The sequence below is a fragment of the Octodon degus genome, unplaced genomic scaffold (genome assembly GCF_000260255.1).
Source record: "Octodon degus isolate 3935 unplaced genomic scaffold, OctDeg1.0 scaffold00036, whole genome shotgun sequence".
Taxonomy (NCBI): domain Eukaryota; kingdom Metazoa; phylum Chordata; class Mammalia; order Rodentia; family Octodontidae; genus Octodon; species Octodon degus.
The window spans coordinates 5232884-5250205 of NW_004524612.1; the positions used below are offsets into that span (position 1 = coordinate 5232884).

At 45.8% G+C, this 17322-nt stretch overlaps 1 protein-coding gene across 1 annotated transcript in view; it reads right to left on the minus strand.

Annotated features, from left to right (window-relative positions):
* The window catches only part of Psd3 (pleckstrin and Sec7 domain containing 3), a 563673-nt gene that overhangs the window by 308665 nt on the left and 237686 nt on the right, over nucleotides 1-17322 (minus strand). The window contains exons 6-7 of the mRNA XM_023714618.1: nucleotides 15535-16639; nucleotides 10762-11157 (exon numbers count right to left, since the gene is read on the minus strand). Of these exons, the coding sequence (XP_023570386.1) occupies nucleotides 10762-11157; nucleotides 15535-16639 (1501 nt within the window). The remainder of the gene's footprint in view (nucleotides 1-10761; nucleotides 11158-15534; nucleotides 16640-17322) is intronic.

The window sequence follows — 17322 nt, forward strand, 5'->3', positions numbered from 1 at the left end:
TCCCCCTCCCCCCATTCATTGCTATGTTGCCCAGGCTGGACTCAAATTTGAAATCCTCCTTCCTCAGCCTCGCACACAGCTAGAATTACGCGCCTGAGCCACCAAGCCTGGCTGCCATGTTTTTGTGCCTAAGCATACCGATGAGACGATTTTCTACACGTGTTGGTATGTTACAGAAGCTTGAAGAGGTCAGCTCACAGAGGACACCCATTTGAATAGAGCACCCCATGTTCAGGTTGGAAGATTAATAGAGCAGGAGAAAAATTAATACCTCCCTGAGGGACAGGACTGTACCTGAGAACAGTATTAGACGAACTCTTAAAATAATTGCTAAATAAATGCCACATATGAAACAATGAACTTTTCTGATTTTAACAATATAATCATTCAACAACTTTTATTTTCTCTATACTGAAGACATTCTTGATAAGAAAATGTCATCTTTTTGTGGAGCTGCTAAATAGAATAATTATAAAGATAACAAAACACACTATCATTAAAACTCATCTTCAAATAATTTAAGGATTTAAGATTATTACAGTTATATAATATCTTAAATTCCTATTGACACAGTACATTCATGTGAAATGACTCTGAAGTGCTGGGGAGACAGCTCCACGGTCTAAGCACCTGCTTAGGAAGCCCTAAGGACCGAGTTCGCTCCCCGATACCACATGCATGCCATGCTGGCCCTGGAATGCCAGGCACACCGTGCCAGCCACCGAGACAGGGTATGGTGGTGCACGCATGTAATCCCAGCCCTGGAGAGGCTGAGACAGGAGGATCAGTAGAAGGCCGAGCTGTGTAGCGAGACCCTATACCAAATAGATAAGGGGCCGGCCAAATAGCTCAGCGGATTAAAGCGCTTGTAAGCAGGCCCAGGTGCTGGGGATTCGATCCCCAGGCCTGCTGTGCTGGCCCCACCCCCGGGGCGGCGACTGACGTGCACCTCTAATCCTAGCACTTGGGAGGCTATGAACAAGAGAATCTCAGAATCACTACGAGTCCGATCTAGTGGTGAGACCTTGAACACCCTGTAGACCCTTCCCTAAAATACAGAAAAAAAGAAAGAAAAATAGATTAAAAAATGACTTTTAAGAAGTTTTAAAGACAATAATTTAACCACTATTATTATTAACAATAAACAATAAGAGCTGGCTAATTTTTTTAAAATAACTTTATTGTTGACACAGGGCCTCACTGCACAGCTCGGGCTCGGAGCGACCCTCCCGCCTCAGCCTCCCCAGCCCCGGGATTACAGGCACGTGCCACCACGCCGGTCTTGGCGCCCACTCGGCCTGCGGCTCGGGGAGCGAACGCGGGTCCCTGCGCTTTCCAGGCAGGCGCTCGGTCCGCTCATCCGTCTCCCGGCCAGGCTGGCGATTCTTAAGTGTCCTCTTTCCAGATACAGGATTTCAGGTCGAAACAAAAATCCGTTCAAATTTGTACCAAAGACGTCGGACCGGAATCCACACTCACCGCTAAACCACACTTGCGCCACTGGAATAATCCATGTAAAACGAGGTAAGAGTTGCTCTCGCTCACCAATCCCAAGCGTCAGGCCACGGCGACCGGGCCACCCTCCGCGCCACCGGCCGGGGTCCCGCGCAGGAAGCCAGCCGCTCACCTCCTGGTGGCCAGGGGAGGGCGGGGCCTCGGAGACACGCCCCATGACCTCACTTCCTCCCTAAGCCCCGCCTCTTAAAGGGGCCACCACCTCCCTTCCACCAGTGCCCTGCGCTGGGAACCAAGCGTTCAACACATACTCTTTGGAGGACAGTTACGATCCAAATCATAGCTGGGCATGGCGGCACATACCTGTGACCCCCCGCTAGTCAGGAGGCTAAGCCAAGAAAACTGCACTTCAGTAAGACCCTGTCTAAAAGTAAAGCCCTGGGCTGTGGCACAGTACAGTGCTTACCTACCAGGGACAGGGCCTTGGGTTTGATCCTCGGTACCACGAAAAGATAAAAAGGTCCATACCATAATAATACCATTCCCTACCATAAAATGTAATCAACTCTTGGGCTGGGGAGATAGCTCCGTGGCTTAAGCGCCTACCTGTACAAGATCCTGAGTTTAATCCCTAGTACCGAAAAAGAAAGAAAGAAAAGAAAATTAATCAGCTCTTACATCTCTAGAGCAGAGATGGTGCCCCATGTCACTGCACCAGAGACGCAAAAAGCCAGACCTAGGTTCACAGCAGGCATGCTCACTTCTGCACACCTCCGTGAGGAGGCTCACTCCCACCACAAGTATAGTTACCTTTCACAGGCTGGCAGCTCTTAGGAGCAGGGACTGTGTCATCCTCACTTGGCACTTGGCCTGTGTTCAGGTTCCAGGGAGAGTTTCTCAAGCTGTAAAATGCTTAGGAATCCCCCGGGAATTTATTAAGACGCAAACTTCACTAAGCAGACCCACTACAAGTTCTGAACTTCTAACAAGATTCGAACTGCTATCTACGCTGCTAATCTGAGGACCATATCCGGGCACAGAGAGAGGGTAACAAGGCAGACTGCACAACAGAATCTCGTGGAAAGCTCTGTAAGCACATCAGACCAACAGCGGTGCCAGACTCTGAAGAGTCAGCGCGTAAGAGAGCCCTCACATTCCTTGACTGTGTTACCAAGTTTAAGGATCACTGCTTTTCTTTTTTCTTGGTGGAACCGGGGATTGAACTCAGGCCTTTACACTTGCCAGGGAAGCGCTTATTCTACTGAGCCGTCTCCCCTGCCCCCAAGGATCACTGTCCTATAGCTGTGGTACTCAGAGACAGTCTACAGACCCCTGCTTTAGACCTGCACTTCTCAAATTCTATGGACACATTAGCCACCCACACGTCTTGCTAAACCACAGATTCTGATTTACTAGCTCTCAGGTGGAGCCAGAGGATTCTCATTTCCAACAAAACTGCTAGGTAGCAAGATGAGGAGCAACGAGATCAGAACGTTTTCACAGCTCCATGTGTCTGATTTATAAGGCTTCCTTTCCATAAGTTTAGATTTCGAGACCAATGGAATAAGAGCACGCAAGGGCTCCAGGCCCAGACGATGAGATGGGTATTATGCGGTCAGAACATCTACCGAGTATCAACTTAGATGGAGTGCAGTATTAATCCTCATTATAGCATTCACAAGAAAGAGAATATTCAGCTTCCATAGTACCATGGCCGCTGCCTGTCTCAGGAGCTGAATATGAAGGCCCTGCTGGAAAAAAATTCAATATAGATTCTGTATTTTAGCCTACTGAAAGCTTATGCAAGCAAAAATAAGATTAAAGCACTGGAAGAAAAAAAAAAAGTCCATTTTAGGTTCAGGTAAATTTGTACTTCCAAGTAAAATACCTTTACTGAAATATTTATTTGAGGGAGGCCCATGTCTCTTTTCCTCCCCAAATCAAGCATCAATACATAACATCTACTGTTGCAAAAACAGTGTGAAGTGACCTGCTAAGACGAATGTCATTGCTGCCTTTAAAAGTTAACTACCGCACACATGCAGGAATAAAAAGACCACTATATCTATGACAGCAACCAAATAAAAGCTTAGCCACCTTTCCAATCTGTATTTCAAGCCAAGCCATGATTCTCCCTGTAATAACCTGCGCCTCCAATGTCCTGTGTCATTTCAAGTCATCTTCATTGAACGACCATCAAGTTGGTAGTGCCTCCCAATTTTCACATTAATATCTGCTAACACCCAAGGAATTACATCTTTTGATTTGAAATTTAAACTGTAGAGTTAGAATGTTTTGTAATATCTAGTTCAAACCCAGGGCTACTGGATAAAGTCATCACAAATTTACCCAAGAGGCACTTGATGCACAGAGAAAGGCTCTGGCCACCGAGGTGAGGACTCTGTGAAGGGCATGGAAAGAACCAAAGCATTCAGCCTGCACACTGGGCTCCAGACAGCGAGTCTGTGGTTGCAGAAGGGAGGCAGGTGCAGAAGGGCTGCCAGGAAACTGGCCTCGTGGAATGGATTTTCCACAAAGGGAGAATGAGGTGGGGCGGGGTGCGCCCCAGTGTTCCTGTATGCAGCCTCCCTGAGCTCCAGTGTCAAGCACCTCTTCAGCCTGCTCTCCACCCTCTGGAAGCTTCCTTACCCCCACAACAGCAGGTCTCACCTCAAGAGTGCGACCCTAAGTTCCATCATCAACCTTCAATCCCATGTACCTACCAGTCCTCCACTAGTACCCTCGCTCTCTGCAAGCCGCACCATGTGAAAGCTAGCCCCACTGGACACTCTGATACAAACCTGCTTTGTCCCCAACTCCTGCCTATGTCTCCCATCCAAGCCTGAACCCTCACAACTACATGGATGCAACCCCACACAGCCTGCCTTCAAACATTTACCAAATCTTTACGTCTTTTTGTTTTTAGTCAACTTATTTCTTTGGTATTTTCTTAGTACCCCTTAAACTATAACTCGGAGCACAACTACAAAGCTCTGACAGGATTAAAAATGAATACTCACAAACTGGAACTGGACAAAAATAACAAGTTGGCTGGTGAGGTTACATGCATCTCACCGATAAGGAATCTTAAGGTTCACAAATGGAAAGACCTGCCTGAGATCAAGGGCCAGTAATGCCAGATTTATTTCACCCTAACACAGGATATCGCGGTATGTTATAAAAGGAAAGCTATGTTTTAGGAAGTCTTAAAGGTGCCTGAGACGGTTTAGGGCTGGAAGAATGATGCTGCCAGCTCAGAGGCTGATGGGGCTGCAGTGCATGGCGTGGTGGCAGGATGATGCTTCTTTGGGCTACCACAGTCTGAGAATTCATTTCATTCATTTTCTCCTGCTACAACCAGACCTTGTTAGATCACTTGATTTTCTTTTCTCTCTTTTTTTTTTTAATCTGAATTGCTCCTCCTTCCTTAATGACATATTATTACCAATTCTATTTTGTTCGAGGAAAGATTCCCAGACTTTGTGTATCTATTCACAGTCACTAACCTGGGAAGTAACTGAGACAAATCCCCGGGAGAGCCCGCCCTCGCCTTCACTTCACTGCTGCAATCACCCCCATGTGACTGCAAAGTAAAGTCCACCCTTCCAGGAAGTTAGAAAGAGAAAAGTGAGAACCTCCTTTCCCACAGAATAAACTACAAAATGTAAAACAAAAAAAGTGAAAGGGAAGCAGCAGAGCTTCCAGCTCTAAAGACAGGAGAGAAACCAGAGCTCCCTGAACAGCCAGACCCAAAAAGACACCTCCACAAAACCAAAGTCCTTTTCCTTGTCAGCTTAATCAAAGCCACATCACACTCTTGTTTTAATATGCAAATGCCTTCCAGCTTTCACATGGGGTAGGAGGAAATTTTTTGAAATCACACTTCAACAAAATGTTTGCATCACTATTATTCCACATAACATCTTTCTAAGCAGGTGAAAAAGCCTGGAGAGAAGAGCTCTCAGCACTAACATTCCAATGGCAGGCAGGGCAAGGCAAAAGGAAGACAGCAAACCACAAACATCAGAGCCAGGGTGGACCGAAGGCAGGAGCACTCTGCTCAGGCGTATCAGCCGCACGCAGATGTAATTCACCTCCCCTGCCGAGCTGCTTGGTATCCTCAGCAATATCTTAGAGAAACCCTAGGACCCGGAGATCTAAAATATATTTGTTACACCAAAAGGTAATTTTTTAAAAAAGAACTTCATATGGTTCAGAGAACCAAAAGAAAAGTTCCTGCCACATTACTGCATCTGCTATCTCTCTTTTACGCTCTCTCCAAACCCAAGATGAGTAGAAATGGGCACTGCTCTGCTCTAGTCAGGGTCACAAAGCTGGCTCTGCGCCTGTGGTCTTCAGGCTAAACTTACTGATTGGAGTTGGGATCATCAGCTGATAGGCCGGCGAGAGACAAGCACCCAGACACAAAGGAACCCATTGGAACATGTGTAACTGTAAGTCTCTAATTATCCTTTCTAATTTTGGAGCCATGTGACCGGACTCCACACAGCACCGCTGACCCCACCAGCATGAGTGTGTGGCGCTGGACCACAGCGGGAGGGGATGCTACTCTTGAGTCCTTCATTAAAATATTGTGTTGCATGGCAGAGTGAGCTTTTGCCTGGCTGACAGGCACCTCTCAGTCCACGCTGACAGAGCACCTGGGAGAATTTAACTATTCTTGGCCACACTGTCTCAAGGATTTTGAGAGGCTTTCTCTCTTGTATAAAGTGTGAGCTATCTGCTAACACAAAAACTCATAATACTTATTTTCTTTAGAGTGTTCGCCTTGATTGAGCAATGTCCACCAGTTCTCTGAGAGGGTTTTCCTCTTGAGCAGCAAATAATACTTCAAAAGATAAATAGTGGGGTAAGTACTCCAAAACACATCTACGCTTCTCAAGCAGGTACTAGAATATGACAGATGCTGTGGACTGCTCTTAGACATGTGCAGGGAGAGCAGCCGAAGGCAGGAAGGTACCCTGGGAGAGGGGTGAAGGCGTGCTAACTTGCTGTGACATCCTCGGCACCCCTTCCAACTACTTCCACCTTTCTTTAAAGACATAGAGTCATAGAGATAATGTCAGTCTCTGCTCAGAAGAAATCACTATCAAATACTGCCAATGACATTAACTTTAATGACAGAGCAAAGACACGTATTAAAATAGAAAAGGATTTAAAAATATATCTAAGCAGGGGTTGGGGAGATAGCTCAATGGTCTAAGAGCCTGCCTGGAAAGCACAAGGACAGGAGTTCAATCCCCAGTACTACATCTCATGCAGACCCTGCACCAAGTTGGTCACCAAATCTAGGCATGGTGGTACACATCTCTGTTTTGTTCAAAATATGTTACAGGATCTATCAGGAATCATGATCGCTATCCACGTAATTTATGGATCCAATTCACCACAGCTCAGTAAGAGCACAGGCTCTGGAGCTGGGCTCAAGTGCTTTAAGGAAGTTACTTAACCTCTCTGAGCTCTGATTCCTTGCCTGAAAAATAAGAACATTAACCATTCCATTCTTTCTCCTAGCTTCTTATGAGACATAAATATTATATCTTTATAAAATAAATAAAATCTATGGGCTACATATAATAAAGTATTTTAGAGACTAGCAAAAGTAATCTTGTAATATTTTGTAGTAGCTAATACTAAGACTTTATGCATTAAAATCAATACCTGAATAGGGACAGGCTAATTTCCTGAAATTTTTAAAATGTATTTAGAACAGGATATACAGTGTCTACAGGATCTCACTACACAGATCAGACTTGTATTGATCCTCCTGTTTCCAACCTCCCAAGCACTGGGATTATAGGCGCACACCACCACTCCCAATCTCAATTTCCATCTCAGCACACCCAGGGGGCAGAGCTGGCATGGCAAGCCGGGGATCAAACCCCAGCCGCTGCGCTCTGCCTTAGCAGGTGCTTTAGTCCACTGAGCCATCTGGCCAGCCCTATTTTCCTCCATTGATACACAATATCAAGGGGCATTATCAGAGAAGTCACTCTCACCCAACCACCCTCTGTGATGTCCGCAGAGCTCCCTTTAGACAATGTGGTCAGACCCCCAGCCTGGGGCTGAGGGACCTGGAGAGGCGGTGAGCACAGAGCAAACGCTGGGCATATGCACTCCTTTTAATTATCAAAAGTCATCTTTTCTAATGAAACTGGAAAACCTTCCCTTCTTTGGCTTCTAGCTGGCGCTCCGTGGATGGCCGAGGGAAGTCAATTACGTCGACTTGTGCAGTCAGCAATCACTGGACTTCCTGATAACCTCGGAAGCTCAACACCTCTCGGTTTATCTACTTATCTCTGCAGAAGGATATTTTAATTTGGAAGAAGTTTTAAAGTTGTCCTCAGTATCAATAATGACAACACACAAGCACTACCATCAACATCAACAACAACCAGGGCTGGGGGTAGAGCTTGGCGGTGTAAGACCCTTCTCAGCAAGCGCAAAGACCCGAGTTTGATCTCTGATACCACATGCCATGCTGAGCCCTGCGTGGAGCCAGCCACCCAAACCAAGCATGGTGACGCAAGCCTATAATCTTAGCACTGGGAAGACTGAGGCAGAAGGATCGCTATGAGTCCAAGCTGTGTAGCAGACCCTATACCAAATAAATAAGTAAATAATTTCTTAAAAACTCAAAAACACTCCAGGGATATAGTGCAGCAGTATTAGTGCCTGCCTCGCAAGTGCAAGGTCCTGAGTTTGATCCCTGCAGCCACAAAAAATAAATAAATATTAAAAAACACAACAACAGCTTTACATTTAGAATTTGCTTTCTGGGAAACAGATCAACTAAGACTTCTTCTATAGTGTGAAAGAAACCAGATCAAAAGAAAGAATATTAATATAAAATACCAGGCAGTAGGAGTCAGGTAAGTTAAATCTGAGTAAGAATCTGTCACTGGAAGGTCATGTGGCTTTAGATAATTCTCAAGGTGGGACACAGGGACTTTACTATAAAATGATCTAAGGCTCCTTTCAAGCTATAAAATGTCATACTTCTTCAAACCATAATAGCAACACAGTGCATCTGGTAGTACACCTTCTCCAAAGCACTAAAGAAAACAGAAAGGGCTAAAGAAAAATATATAAAAGTTTTCTAGTTCTTTAAAACTTCGTAATTATCAAACCTTTCACTTCCTTTCTTGTACCTTAACTATACGTCATAAAATATATACAATATATACATACATGATAAAATAAAACTTCCTTCACCTGTAACCACTTCTGAGTTCACAGGACACAAAGCCAGGCACCCTGTGGACAGCTGGGCTGTCTACATCACAGGCACTGGTCACGGAAGTGTGGAAGGACCACCAGGCAGAAAGCCTGTATGCAAGAGGAGGCCAGGGCTGGGACAGACACCACGTTGGCTCATCTCTAAAACAGTTCTCATCTAGCACTAGGATTTGGATTTTTACCACTAGACACGATCTAGTCTGAGCATACAAAAGAGGCAGGTGCATCTGAGGTACTAAAATCCTGATCTGCTCCAATGTTCTCTCCCCATGACTATCCACACTAACGTGTGGCACCTGGGTAGCCCAAGTGCCAACCACTTCCCAAACCAGCTGCACAAGCCAGACACCTAGCAAAGCCTTCATCTCCTGCCTCCCATGTTCAGTCTTAGGAGTGGAGAGGACTCGCCTCTTTTCTTCCCTGACACACTGCCTGCGGGTTCTGAGTCAAACCTCTCAGCCCAAACCACCTCAGTGCCCCAACCTGTTTTGGTTTGTGGTATAAACAACTTCCACTCACCTCAGAGAGTCAGGTTGGACTTGCAACTAAATGATTTGCAAATTTGTTCTATAGCATTTTATGACCATTTACAGTCACCAGGAACGATGATGAAGCAAAAGGACTGATGTGGCACACTCCAGTCTCAGGGGTGTCCCCAGACAGACACTTCCCCTCAGGGCCACCTCATGGACATACCCCTCACAGAAATGCAGGAAATCTCTCCCTGCACTTGCCTACCAACCAGTTCAGATCCAAACAGCCGCTCCATATCCTCTGACTTTAATACCGAGCCCTGTGCCCCCTACTGCCAACTATGTAACAGCCCTTTAAGTCACTCTGCCACAGAGCACGCTGTGAATCACTATTCCCGTTTTGCAAATAAATAATCACCTTTCTGCCAGAACAAGAATCTTGTCCTCGTAATTCAGACCAAAGTCCTGGGCCTCTGAGACCCTGTGTTCTTTGTATTATCTCTCTGTGAACCAGTAAGACAACTAATAGCCACAACCCACTGCACCACCCAGCGTGGAAATACAGGCTGACAACGGTATAATGTACCAGTCTTGAATTTGCCCATACACTGGACCTATAAACTGCTTATTATACATGGGGTACATTGTTTAAGAAAGGATTACTGGAAACCTGTAATATGAACATTGACTTTAAAAGGAAGCACTGACTTTTTTTCAGACAGTTTAAAATAGTTTATCCCCTGTGACCTTTCTTTCCCCACACACACAGACACACACATGCAAATACACACACACATGCACACACACATGCATGCACACAAGAAAAATCTATCAGACTAAAATCATGAAGCTTACAAAGTTCAGCGCTCTCTGCTCTCTGATGGAGATGCTAAATGACAGGCTGACGAGCTGAAGCAGACAGGCACGGAAAAGTGAAGCACTACATAACCCACACATCCACGAGGAATCACTAAATGACAGGTATGGCGTGTGCGATTCATGTGACTGTCACTTTATCTCCCAGAGAGATTTAAATCTTAGAAAAAAAATAAATATTTGTAGCCTTGCCAAAGTGTTGGCTTTATCAGACATTCATATCAGATCTTTCCTCTCCAATAATAAGACAGCCAGACAGAGGAAGGCCCTCAGGAGAAAGACTCAGACAGACTTGGTGACCTGTGAGTGCAGCATCCTCAGTTTCTAACTAAGGAGTCCCTGGACCAATCACATAACCTGTTCCACCTTGTCAACCAATGTCAGTACCAGAATTAAGTTCTTTTACCAGAATACACCCGTGCCATGAAGGTGCTCATCACCTACAGTATTTGTTCAGCATCCATTCATACAAAGCAAGCCAGGAACTACTAATGCATAGAACCCCTACAGCTCGCCAATCTAGCAACCACTGAGGCAAACTCTGCCTGCCCTGAAAGCCCAAGTGACTTCTGACTCACATCCTTTGCTTATATCCATAGAACTGGCCAAGTGATAAATATATTCCACACTCAGATTTCCCAAAGAGAGAACGCTACAAAAACCACCACCCTATAACCGATAGGAATGGAAGTGGTACCTTCCCCAGTAGGCAATCTCCGGAGAGCCTCTGGAGTAGAAGGAGTCACCGGCATCATTCAGTCCATTGGTGATCCCACTCGAATAGCCCATCACTATGCCTCCATCCGATGAGACACTCAGGATGTCCTGATGTCCTCTTGCGGAAGTCCTTTCTAAGAACTGGCCCCCTTCTTTGATGCGCTGTTGTATCATTGGAGTAAGGGGCATCTCAAAGCTAAAGTAGCTATCAGGCTCTGAGTATAAGGTCTCCAATGACTCTGCACTGTAGTATAAAGATGTGTTGTCCAAAATGGTCTCAAACTGGGAGCTGTACACATCGGTGGAGTCCTCTGTATATCCGGTCCCAAGAATATCATCCTCTCCTCCCCTAAGGTGGTCTTCTTCCTCCAGGAGTCTGGAAAGAAATTAAGAGAGAAAAAATTTAATATTGATATTGTTTTTTTCTCTTTATTTTTCCCCTTCGACTACTTAAGAAGGATTATGTCCTGTAAGTGTCACGCATTCACTAAGATTATATTTTAACCTATTTGCGGTGATATGAAATTCATGTGGTTTGAAAACCTTCTTAGCATAAAGTTTCAATCTAGTTTTCTAGTATGCAAATACATCTAGCCCAATGGATAATATTAGAATAAAATATTAACTTCTCGTTTGAATCAGCTATGTTCCACAAACTCAGGTTACATATAACTACCATCATTTTTTTTTAATGTACTTAGTACAGGGTCTACAGGGTCTCACTATACAGATCAGACTTCTTCCTGTTTTCAGCCTCCCAAGAGCTGAGATTACAGGCACACACCACCACACCCAGTCTCAGTTGCTGTCTCAGCGTGCCCTGGGGGGCAGGGCTGGCACAGCAAAGGGGGGATCAAACCCCTGGTCCCTGCATCTGCCTAAGCAGGCGCTTTAATCCACTGAGCTTTTTGTAATCGGCTGAGCTATCTGGCCGGCCCACTACCATCATTCTTAATTAGAGCAAAAGCAGTCCAGTGTGCACACTTGTAATCCAGTACTCTGGGGAGCTGAGGCGGGAGGATCACAAGTCCTAGCCCAGTGTGGGTATCTTGGCAACTTACTTAGCATGAACTTGTCTCAAAATAAGGGCTGGGAAGGTAGCTCACTGAGAAGGTTCAGATTCAATCCTCAGGAAAAAAAAAATTCTAAAAGAAGCCGATAAACACATCCCGTAAACCTGACACAGTAACCTTTCAGTAAAAGTATGCTCCACTTTCGTCAGTTACTAATACTTTCCAATTTAAGACCAAATGCCCTGGAGACAGTGACACATCAGAATCCGAGGGCTGCCCTCTGCCGACCGTGAAGCCACACTGCAGAATTCAGGTCCAAAATGAGGACAGCCAATAAATACCCGACCCTAAAACAGACAGCCTGACTGTAAGGTTCCCCAAAATCCAGAGAAGCGAAAAACAGCTTACAAGTTCATATACAGGGGTAGGGCGCAAAGTTGGGCACACAGACGTGAAAAATTGATCCGCAACATGTTTTTAAAATACTAAAAGTGAGTATTAGGATAATATAAAGATGAATGTCCGGGAGACAGATAAGAAATAAGAGCAAGTGACCAAGAGTTAAAAAACCTGGAGCTAAGTCCTGACAGGATGATAAGCTACGTCACTCAAGGCAACTTCAGTTAACTCCCTGAGCATCTAATTCCTAGGAATAAAATAGAAATAGGATTATCTGCTACTAAATCCCAGGTAATTTGAATTCCTAGGTATAGCAGAATTCATATGCAAATGATGCAGTTGTCTCTGTTTACCTTAAATTACTGAATGCCCATCTTGTTTTCAGCAATATTCTGGATTTTTGCCTTCTAACAGCTTCCCATTGCCCCTAGAATAAAATGGAAAATCCCCAAGCAGACCTTTTTCTCCTGTTCTCTGTCTGGCTCTTATGCATTTTTCAGCTGTCAACTTCAGCTCCAGCCCTGTCCACAGAGAGGCCTCGCCCGAGCCATCAGCTGGGTTAGCCTTCCCCTTCCATTTGAATTCTGCTTTCTGGTGTCTCTATTTTTTGCCTTCAAGGGGCCTCGCACAATCTATGAGCCCACACTAATGAATGTGGTCGGTGTGGAATTCCCAGGAATTCCAAGAAGACAGTGACCACATGGGCCCCGTCGACTTCAATATCCCTTTACGGCAAGCATCTAGCAGGGTCAAAGGCACAGTAAACAACTGAAAATTATTTATGGAAAGAAAGGGAGGGAAGGAAAAGGAAATGGAGAAACAAATTAGTCCTCCAAACAATAGCAAAAGTGAATATTCCAGTGGGACTATAAATAGCCATATGTCACATAACAAAGATGCTTTTGAGCAGAGTTTGGAGGGTTTATGTTAGGAGCAAAGGAAGGAGGAAGAAACTGATGATTTCAGGGGTCTTGGAATTGTAGAAGAAAGGCCTGTCTTCCTATGGGACAAAAAAAAAAAAGCAAGACAGTCTTCAGCTTTGACACAGATCATTTCTCATATAAAGCATAGCACATTGTCATGAGGACCGCCAGAAGAAAATGGTACAAATTCCAAGTGAGGCAGGGCAGGCAAAACAAAGATGGGTAGAAAGGCGATCAGGCAGGCTTGGTGGCCTGCGCCTGTAATCCCAGCACAGCACTCTGGGAGTCTGAGCAGAAGGACAGCAAGTTCATGTTCAGCCTGGGCAATTTTGCAACTCGGTAAGACCTGGTAAAATCTTCTCTTAAAATAAAAAGGGCTAGGGGCCGGGGAGATAGCTCAGTTGAATATGTGCTTGCCTGGCAAGTGCAAGGGCCTGAGTTCAATCCCCAGTTCTGCCAAAAATAAATAAATAAAAAGGGCTAAGTCCGTAGCTCCTAGTGAAGGTCCTGGTTCAATCCCAGTCCAAAATTAAAACCAAACCCACAACTTCAGGACACAAGGTTATCTCTACCCATAATCCCGCTGAAGGACATCTCTGAGAACACATATTCCCAATCCTGGGCCACGTACACCTCTCCCCTTGAGTGTCGGCACTCTCAACTCTGCTTAGCAATGTTTTCTATGCCTCTTGTGTCCTGAAACTCCTTTTCTCTGATGAGGGTCAAAACCTGCCAGGTGGGCTGAGCCAGGGTCTCCAGACCCTCTTCATGCCTGCCACCCGGCAGAATTACACACACAACAAATGACTTAGCCAAAAGGAACACTGATGGTCTGACTACAGCCCAGGAGTGAGGAAGCAGGAGTCAGGCCTCCCAAATGTGACACACGTCAGAAGCAGACTCGCAAAGCCGAGTGCTCCTTGTCCCAGGCTCTAGGCTGGTCCGACACCAGCAGCGTAGGGAGAGAGCAGAACAGTTCATCTGACACCACACTGACTCATCCCAGCCATGGCCCAGACGCATGGCACGTGGGGAGAAGGGGCTCCCATGTGCACACCAGGGAGCACATGGGTTCCAGAGCCCACACGGAAGCAGGATGTGCCGTCAGCCGTGCATACCCCTCTCTGAGTCCCTGAGTGTTATGGTTTGTGTCTAGGTGTCCCCCCAAAGCCACATGCAGTCTTGGGGCGGCTTCTTGAGTTTGTGATTGATAACTGTGGGTGTAGTTGCTGCACCTGCCCTGGGGCAGGTAATTTGCGTTACAATGTAAGGAGGGAAGAGAAGCCAGCTGTGTGAGCTGCTCCTACTCCTCCCTCGCTCTGCTCTCTGCGGCCACCAGGAAAGGTTGCTCTCTGCCGCGTGCTGCTCTGCCTTGGAGCCAGCTGAGTGTGGACTGAAACCTCCAGTGACTGTGAGCTAAACAAACCTTTCCTTCCTTCATTTTGAGTGTGCCAGCAACGAGAGAGGAGTAACTGAGACAGTGTTCAGCCAGAAGAAACGCCCACGTGAAGGTGTAAGCGCGGGACCTGCCAACGGAGTGCACACGCTGTCCTATTGTTACAATTCTTATAGCGAGCTGTAGGTCCCATGATGGGAAAAACTCAAAACCTGCTAAAAGGACAAACGTCAGAAATGGACTTACAAAGCTCAGCATTCACTGTCTCTTCAAAACTCCTTTACCCTGGCCTGAGCCTAACGGACAACTTTATTATAAGATCACTTTACTGCCGTAGAAGTTTAAAACATAAGAAAGACCAAACTTATGCTAACTTCTCTTCCATTCTATGACAGCAAGGATCCAGTGTATAGCAGTCCCTCCATTCACCTCTGGGATATATTCGAAGACCCCCAAGATAATAATGAACCCTAAGTATACCATGCTAGACTTTCCCCTAAGTATACTATCTTCTAAACAAGGTATGGTTAGATATTGATAACAATAATACTAAAATAGGGGGCTGGAGAGATGGCTCAGTGGTCTAAAGCACCTACTTAGAACAAGCTTAGCAAAAGCATCAGGGACCGAGGTTCAATCCCCCAGCACCACATGCCAGCCAGCCTGCCCCCTGGTGGGCTGAGCTGGCCACACACTCTCTCTCTCTCTCTCTCTCTCTCTCTCTCTCTCTCTCTCTCTCAAATAAATAAATAAATAAAAATTTAAAAAAAAATAATAATAATACTAAAACAGAACAACTATAATAATATATTCTAATATAAGTGATTTAAAACTTGTGAATTATTTATTCCTTCGATTCTCCATATATTACTCTCAAGCCTCTGCCAGTTACTGGAATCGCCAAAAGCAAAATGCAAGGAACAACTACAGTTTGTAAGCTGAGTTTTTGAACCAAGCACCAAAGAGTGGTTTCGAGAACATGTCCCAGTCATGGCCAGTGGCAGGCCACTCTGGGAGCTCACCTTGCATTGTCTCCTTCAGAGTTCTTCTCAGGCTGGTGGTTTGCTTTCAGGAAGACTTCATCCTCTCCACTCTCGGCAAGAGGCACGGGGGGAAGGGGCCCTAAGCTAGTGCCAGGCCTCTCTGCCGAAGCGCTCCGAGTGTCAGTGCTAGCACTCTCAGTTAAACTCACTGAACTGCAGGAGTCCGTCCCTGAGACGCGAAGTCCTGCCACTCTAGGAAACTCCCCACTTGCAGGAAGGGCTGTCCTTCCCAACAGTGTCGCTGAGTCTACAGCAGAATATTGGACCTTCTTTTTCTCTCCTCCTGTCCACAGTACCTCTACTCCTTGAAATTCCACATGTTTGGCTCGGCCAGGACGTCCCCAGGAACCACCTCGATCACAGCCCCCTGCATGCTCTCTCCCAAGGTCAGATCTCTGCTCTTCCAAAAGCCCCACATGGCCTGCAAGATGAGATGTCCCTGCTGAGCTCCGCAGGGAGGCTGCAGGACAAGCTGGCTCCCGTGCACACCGAGCACCCTTTTTCTTGCTGTTAGGAATCTGGGAGCGATCTGGCTGAGTTTCTGCAGTTAACAGGGCAGTCAGATCCTTCTGGATGCTTAAATAAAAATTTTCCTCAGTCATTTCTTCCTCTGCAAGAGGTATACCTGATGGTTTCTCTTGGCCAGCAGGGAACGGCGTGATGGCTCTCTGTGTTTTATGACTGGCAGTGTCTGGCTCTTTTTCCACCTGCTGAACTGAAAAAACAGAAACAGCATCTTTATCCAGTACCTTCGTTGCCTTATGTAATGTTTCTGAAGCTATTCTGGCTTCGGTGGCTTTTAGAGCTGAAATCAAAGAGTCGATGGGTTGTAAACTTTGCTCCTTGAGGTGACCTTGAGAGGGGGCCTCTATGGTATTGTTTGGTCCTTCTGTAACAAAGTGGAGCCCAGAGTCTTGGCCAGCAAGAAGATGGAGCCCCTGCTCCCCTGGTGGGCAGCATGGCAGAGACTCCACATCAAACTCCAGAGAAGTCCTTAGGCCTTCTCCACCTTCCTCCATGGTCCCATATTCTGGAAATTCATTAGTGACATTGGGTGGCAGTAAAGTGCTTCCTCCATGATCACCTACGAGTAGAACAGAAGGCAAGCATGACTTTCTGAACACCAAGGTCCGCTGGCTATTATATACCTATACAGATTAAGTACTCGACAATACCTTCATTGGATTCTTTCACTGCCTTTTCCCATCTAACATATCATAATACATATTTCCCATCACCCTGCTGTAGTCCTGTCTGCTACCTTCATGTCACCAAAAAGATTTCATCTTGGGAGACAATCTAATGCCGTACACAAGCCTGCCTTTGATGAGGTTCCACACGTGAGGGTGTTGGACCTCAGCTGTCTCACAGGAAAAAGAGATTAAAACATGGATGAAGATCACCACCCAAATACCACTGGTTAAAGAGCCACTAACTTTTATATCCAGCACCACACCAGGCAGCCTCGCGAATGCGCAAGGCAGTCTCAGAGACAGTCTCAGGAAGACAGCACTATCTAAAGCGAGTAAATATTTTTTCAGCCAGAAGTCTTAGCTTTCACCCTAGATTTCTGGGATGGGGGGAGGCTATGAAAACATCCTCAAAGAACGAGAGTGAGACCAAAATCAAATAGAAACAGTGTGTCAGCCAAGGTTTCCAGGATCCCAGCTGCATAAGATTTTTCATCATTTCAATTCTTTTTTTTTTTTTTTTTTGCAGAACCGGGGATTGAACTCAGACCCTGCACTTGCCAGGGAAGCACTATTC